The sequence below is a fragment of the Apis mellifera genome, linkage group LG15, assembly GCF_003254395.2.
Source record: "Apis mellifera strain DH4 linkage group LG15, Amel_HAv3.1, whole genome shotgun sequence".
NCBI lineage: Eukaryota > Metazoa > Arthropoda > Insecta > Hymenoptera > Apidae > Apis > Apis mellifera.
The window spans coordinates 7,542,484-7,550,000 of record NC_037652.1 but is presented as its reverse complement, the minus strand read 5'-3'; the positions used below and the strand labels follow the sequence as shown (position 1 = coordinate 7,550,000).

Genomic DNA, 7,517 nt, shown 5'->3' with positions numbered 1-7,517 from the left:
TCACTTTACATAAGTAATTATAGCGGTAGTAGCGGTTATTTTAATAAGTAATAGTGGTGGTAGTAATAGTTATTCTTTTTATGATATAACAATAGTGAATATTAATAGTCAATAATCGAGATGATGACGATGATAACGACGATGATGATGATGATAATAATAATAATAATAATAACAATAATAATAATAACAACAATAACAATAATAATAGTAATCAATATAGAAAAAATGTACCCAGAATTCATTCGAATTAAACGTTAATGATCTGGAATCACGTTTCATATTTTTTTTCTTCCTTTCTTTTACTTTTATCTATATTTTCGTTCCATCCATTTTTGATTTCGATTCGACCAATTCGATTATTGTATTTTATATTTTATCCGAATTTCTTCGTCTGAGAAATGAGAGGAAATTAAAAAAAAAAAAAAGAAGAAAAATATCGAGGGATCGTATCATATCTTTTTCCTTTGTACAATGGATCGACTCGAATTTTCTACAATTTTCTTTTTCTTTCTCTTTTCTTTTCTTTTTTCTCTCAAGTCGAAGACTCGTTCTTCCTTCCTTTCTCGCTTTTGCATGAATTATGCATTACATCATTGTACGATGAATACAAATCGTAAAAGCTATTTACCGCGAAAGCTACCCTGAATGATTGAAAAAAGATACATATCGTACGTATTTATTTATTTCGTACGTACACGGATATGCACGCGTTTTACCTACTCGTGAAAAGCTTAGATGAAACGACGATTGATTAACCATATTTATGTACGTATGTGTATGTGTATGCTTATGTATGTGTGTGTTGTGATGCGTGTGATTTGTGTGTGTGTGTTCGTGTTTTTTGTACAACGGAATTGTATTTACGCTTTACAGCCCTGCTCCCTTAATTCAAAGCGAACGTCTTTTTTTTATTTTTTTTTTTATTTTATTTTATTTTTTTTTTCTCTTCCTCCTTTTCGTTCAAAGGTCTACGAATATAAGAGACTATATAACTTGCAATCACGGTTGATTTTTTGTTTTTGCCACGGTAATCGTAATCGATAAAGTACAGAAAAAAGGTCGATATTTAAGTAAAAGGCGAATCACGAGTTAGCGATTTCATGGACGACACTTACATCGACCTTACCTATTTATATATAGTGAGATTACAAGTATATATATAATAACATTCCTTAAGTTATAATAAGTAAATTTGATTTCTTTTTTTTTTTTTCCTTTTTTTCTTTTCTTTTCTTTTCAGCTAGTTTTCAAAAGCATCCTCGAATTAGTGACGTCGTTATCCGATAAGTAGAAGAAAATATCGTAAAAATCACGTTCTTCGCTCTCTCTCTCTCTTCTTTCTTTCTATCTATCTCTCCCTCTCATTCACGCTCAGCATTCGCGCGCCATGCATGCACATGCTTTCTCTCTCTCTCTCACTCTCTCTCTCGCTCTCTATCACTATCGTCTGTATGCCTTTTGTCGATTATTATTCGTCGGACTTAAGCTTTTTTTTCTTTTTTTTTTTTTCGATAAAGAGAGTGCTTTTAAGAAGAATTATCACATGTGAGAAAAAGATGAGGAAGAGGCGAGTGTCTCCATCAATTCGAGCCAGTTTCTCTGCTCTTCGTTTCTTTTTTTTTTTTCCTCTTCCTTTCAAAGCCAAGACGAGCTAATACGATCCTTCGCTCTTTTAAGCTGATCTTTTACGCGTTCTATACTTTTTTATTTTTTTTTTCCACAAAACGTTATTTAACGCGACATCAACTTTGCTTTCGAAAGTATCGATTTTTCGAAACACTTTCTCTTTCCTTTCCTTTCTTTTCCTTTCTTCTCTCTCTTCCGACCAATGTTTCTCTTTCTTTTTTTTCCCCCGAGCGGAGACAAGAAAGACACCATTTTCCAACCACGTTCAACAACGTTGCTTGCTCTCCCCGGCTCTCTCCTCCCCCGAATTTAATTAATCGATTATTGAAATAAAGTCGTCGTCGTCACGTGAAAAAAAGAGAAACACGTGTCTCGTATTTGATGAATGTCCCGCGGTTGAATGTCCCCGGTTCTGTGTGTGTGTGTTTGTTTGTTTGTTTGCCTCCTCCGCTCGTGTCGGTCTACGAAGTGCCTTTGTAGTGGATGAAGAAAAACGTGAGGAACATGAAGTAGGCGACCGGGAAGGTGATTCTTGCTATCACGTCGATCGTCTTCGCCACTCTTATAGGATGCGGCGGTTCCTTTTTCCTCAGCTGAAATACAACGATCGAAAGGCGGGGGAGGGAAAAAAAATGACAAGAAAAATATATACAAGAAATATCATCTCCCCTCTTCATCGATTTCTTTTATTCCAAAATAGTAAAAAAAAAAAAAAAAAAAGAAAAGAAAAATCGTGAATTGGAAAGAAGAAAAAGACTCTGAAGAAGATTGGATAATTTTAATTTACAACGTACCTCGGCCGTGCATCCATTGGTTGTCGTGTGCGTGCAAGGGTTGGGCCCACAATTGGTGCAGGTTACGATCTCGTTCGGCCCTGTCGTGGCTCCGGTCGGCGGACCGCCCTCTCGCTTCTTTTTACCCTGCGACAGGGTCTCCGTAGAAGAAACTTATATTCTTACTTATATCTTTTCGATGTTACAAACAACGATCCATCCTTCGACCAATCATTATTATTATTAATATAATTATTATACGCCTCTCTCCATTTTTTCGTTTCCTTTTCTTTTCCTTCCCGTTTCGTTCTCTTTTCGGAAAAAAAAAAGAAGAAAAAGAGAAGGGTGGCCGATTTTCGTCGAGAGAGGGGTTATTTATTATTAACCCTCTCCCCTTAAACTTGAAAAAATAAAGTTACTTTACTCATGCATAAAATGCTCGAGTAACATTTATTATATAGTTTTCAGTTGATCGATCTTATTCCTTCGATTGCTCGTCAATCGAGGTAAAACTCGACTTTAAATGGACGGAGAGGTGTATAATCGTCTTAGGGAAACTTCGTGTTCGAACGAATCAATCGGACGGAAGAAGAAAAGGCTTCTTCCCATCGATCGATCTCGGAGGGAGAGGGGAGCGCGTGAGAGAAGCGCGAGTAAAGTTTTATATATATATATGAAAATAAGTTAAGCGTGATGATGAAGCCACTTCCACGTTTAAACGGGCGTTTAATAAAGAAAAGCTTGCATTCGTTGTTGGAGGCGTGTGAAACGATTTCGAGATCCTCCCCCCTCCCCTCATCGGCCACCGATACGATATCTTCTCTTCTCTTCCCCGTCGATTGATAATTTCTCTCCTTATTTCCCTTCCCCCCAAAGCAGAATACCGATACCTCGGAAGTGCGTGTTAAATCTTCATAGAAAAGCATCTTCTTCTCTCGGTTAAGAAGTGAGCGAGGGTGGGTAAAGATAGATAGGTAGAGATAAGTAAGTATAAGTGAAGCGAGATAAATAATAATTAATTATCGTTATCATATACGTACATCAATGGTTCGATTCGAAAAATCGTGTACAAAATCCATCTCTTTGCCCAACTGTTTCCACTATATTATATATATATGTATATATGTACATATATATATAAATATATATATATAAGCAAGCGAGGCACGGCGTCTACTATTAGTGTTGATCGAAAAGCGAATCGTTGTTTCTCTTTAAAATTCGTACACATCTCGTATATAAATAATGTATATATATATATATATGGATCAATACTTTCGTGCCTCTGCGTAATGTAATATTAACTTACGAGTTTACATGCCGTATAACATCTACGTAATTACATTGTCGCACATCGGACTCGAACCTTATTATTTTATATATTCTTCCTGTTTTAACTCTTCCCTCTCCGTCTCTCCTTCCTTTACGAGAAACGTTTCTCCTTCCTTTACGAGAAACGTCTCTCCCTCGAATATTTTTTTTTTGGAAATGAAAATTTCTATCATTTATAGTATATAGTATATAAAATGATTTTACTTTAAAAAAGGAAAGAAAAAGGTAGATAAATATTATTAGAATTAATCGAATTGTATCGGGAGATCTCGGGAGAGACTCGGGAGAGACTAAGGAGAGACTAGGGAGAGACTCGGGAGAGAAAGAGACGTTCGCCTCGATTATATATTATTTTATACTTCCTGTTTTAGTTCCTCTCTCTCCGTCTCTCCTTCCTTTACGAGAAACGTCTCTCCCTCGAATATTTTTTTTTTTGAACTGAAAATTTCTATTATTTTTAGTATATAGTATATAAAATGATTTTAGTTTAAAAAAGGAAAGAAAAAGGTAGATAAATATTATTAGTATTAATCGAATTCTATCGGGAGATCTCGGGAGAGACTAGGGAGAGACTAGGGAGAGACTCGGGAGAGAAAGAGATGTTCGCCTCGATTATATATTATTTTATACTTCCTGTTTTAGTTCCTCTCTCTCCATCTCTCCTTCCTTTACGTCTCTCCTTCGAATATTTTTTTTTTTGAACTGAAAATTTCTATCATTTTTAATATATAGTATATAAAATGATTTTAGTTTAAAAAAGGAAAGAAAAAGGTAGATAAATATTATTAGAATTAATCGAATTGTAACGGGAGATCTCGGGAGAGACTAGGGAGAGATTAGGGAGAGACTAGGGAGAGATTAGGGAGAGACTCAGGAGAGAAAGAGACGTTCGTCTCGATTATATATTATTTTATACTTCCTGTTTTAGTTCCTCCCTCTCCGTCTCTCCTTTCTTTACGAGAAACGTCTCTCCCTCGAATATTTTTTTTTTTGAATTGAAAATTTCTATTATTTTTAGTATATAGTATATAAAATGATTTTAGTTTAAAAAAGGAAAGAAAAAGGTAGATAAATATTATTAGAATTAATCGAATTCTATCGGGAGATCTCGGGAGAGACTAGGGAGAGACTAGGGAGAGACTCGGGAGAGAAAGAGATGTTCGCCTCAATTATATATTATTTTATATTATATTATTTTATTCTTCCTGTTTTAGTTCTTCTGTCTCTCCTTTAGATAAAACGTCCCTCCCTCGAAACCAATATTTTTTCTTTTTTGAAAAGAAGTTTGAAATTCCATCATTTCTAATATATATACAAAGTGATTTTAGTTTAAAAAAAGAAAGAAAAAGGTAAATATTTTATTAGACTAATTATTAGAATTCTATCTGGAGAGACGGAGCAAGAGACATGGATTTGTCTCGATTCCGATGTGTACGACAACTCTCTCTCGTAACAACTGTATAATATCTTAATAAAAAAAAAAAGAAAAAAAAAATCATTTAGAAGACGATACGATATCTTTCCCTTCGCGATTCTCGCGCAGTTTAATGCACACTTTCTTTTCTTTTCTCCTCTTCTTTTCCATTAAACTGAGCGAAAGACAGAGAGAGAGAGTGAGAGAGAGAGCGGAGAATTTCTGTTCAACCGGGACAGTTGCGTTTGAAAAAGTTACTTGTTATTTTTAACGTCAAGCTTATGCTACAATGTTCAAGCTTCAATTACGGGTCAAGTTCAATGGCGAAAAAAAAAAAAAGCGATTGTCGACGTCACAATCATATTATATTATCGTTCTTTTTTTATATATATATATATGTATATATTATTGATAATATATATATATCTATAGGAAGGAAATACGGCTGGATGGTATTGGATCGGATCGCATTGATTGTGTGATCGCGAGAATTGGAAAGGAGAATTAAAAAAAGAGAGAGAGAGACGGTGATTGTGACGATGTTTAAATTACGAGGAATGGATTCTCTTTCGTTGTTCATTTCTACGCGTCGTTGAAAACGATTTTGAGAAAGAAGAAAAAAAAAAGAAAGAAAGAAAGAAAGAAATTGCGAATTGATGAATGAACTTTTTATAAATATATATTTTACGATCCAAGGGAGGAAATAGAAAGAGAAAAGAGAGAGAAAGAAAGAGAGAAAAAAGAAGAAGGAAACGAAGCCTCCAAGTCCATCGTCGCCTTTGTTTCGATCGAGTTCGATAAAAAGTAAATTCTGTTTTATAAATTTATGTTATGTTGAATGACGAATAATTTTTCTTTTGAAATCACGCGGTCGATACGAAAAAAGAAAGGAAAAAAAAATCTAGAAAATCTTCGATCGAATCGTAAATCACGTTATTTTTCTTTTTTTTTTTGGAAAAAAAGTATCGCTCGCAAATCAAAGAAAGCAAATAATTTCTAATCTCCAAGATCCATATATATATATATTTATATATATATATAAAATGTATCTGCTTCAACTGTTCAACTCGAAAATTTCGATTTGATCATCTAAAAAAAAATAAACCGATTCGCAATTTCTTCTTCGATCTGCAAGCAATTTCCGTGAATATTTCGATTAATTTCGAGTAATCGTCAATTCTCGAACAACTCTTACTTTTGAAATTTTAGCGCGACATCGAAACGTATATATATATATATATATATATATATATATATATATATATATATATATATATATTATTAGACGGAGAGAGGTCATAACGAAAAAAAAACGTATTCCTCTCGCAAAACAACGCGTTGGAGGATGAAGAAAGCGTTTGATTATTTGGCACGGCGGAAGGGATCGAACACGGCGGATAGAACGAAGAGATAGTCGTTTTAAATACCGTTGCAAATGCGCGGTCGATCGTTGGATTCGCGCGATTTCATAAAACGGAATCGGACAAGGTATATCGAATAATAAAGTTTCGTCAAGGCAACATGTATTATTATATTATAAGAATGTTTATCGTGCGCGTGCAAGTTTCACATATATATATATATATATGTATACAAGTATTTATACATATACATATACATATTCTTATATACATACATATTTTTATACATGCATCATGCGTTCACATGCGTATAATATACGTACAACGTAGACGTTCAAGGTTCGTCCCCTTGTTCATCGATTCAAAATGCGGATTCATGCATAACACACTGGTGCTCGTTTGGATTTACAAGAAGAAGAAAAAGAAGAAGGAAAAGGAAAGTTGCGTACGTATTTTTATCGCTCTTGTCATTCGAAAGAAAATTTGTAGGAAATTCATCGATTGTCGATTCTTGCGAATCCAAAACGAGACAAGGAGGAACAACTGTAATAAGCGGTCGCAATCATCTATGCAATGCAGAGTTTTTGTCTAATAAAAGTAAAGCTATTTTTTAGTTCTACCTTTCGTAAGAAACAGATTGCTCGCCAAATTCATCATCGCCTCTTCCGTTCATCGCCGTAATAATCGGCGGATAATGGTACATAAATTTATGAATCTTGCGGCATTCTGTAAAGCTTTCATGCAATTTTTGCATCTTTTTTTGCAATAACACACACATATATATATATTCAATTAAGTGCACCCAGTGTATGAAAAAAACGGCTGTTTTTCCTTTTTTTTTTATCAAGGCTAGGGACGAGAGAATGATAGAAAGAGCGAGAGAGGAGAGATAAAGAAAAAATTTCCGTATGTATGTGTGTGTGTGTGTGTGTCCTTTTGTACGATTCGTAGGAAGAGAAGAAGGAAGAATAGATGGAAAAATTGGAATAGGAAAAAACAGAAGTGAGA

At 34.4% G+C, this 7,517-nt stretch overlaps 1 protein-coding gene across 28 annotated transcripts in view; it reads right to left on the bottom strand.

The window, feature by feature from the left end:
* pHCl (ligand-gated ion channel pHCl) overlaps positions 1 to 7,517 on the bottom strand; it is a 75,525-nt gene that overhangs the window by 203 nt on the left and 67,805 nt on the right. For 14 of the 28 annotated variants that reach the window (XM_006563334.3, XM_006563335.3, XM_026445272.1 and 11 more), the window contains 2 exons: positions 2,424 to 2,561; positions 1 to 2,222 (listed from right to left, as the gene is read on the bottom strand). The exon at positions 1 to 2,222 is cut by the window's left edge and continues 203 nt beyond it. In XM_006563334.3, coding sequence (XP_006563397.1) covers positions 2,091 to 2,222; positions 2,424 to 2,561 — 270 coding nt within the window. In that variant the 3' untranslated portion in view covers positions 1 to 2,090. The other 14 variants (XM_006563340.3, XM_006563343.3, XM_006563346.3 and 11 more) reach the window with 4 other exon arrangements.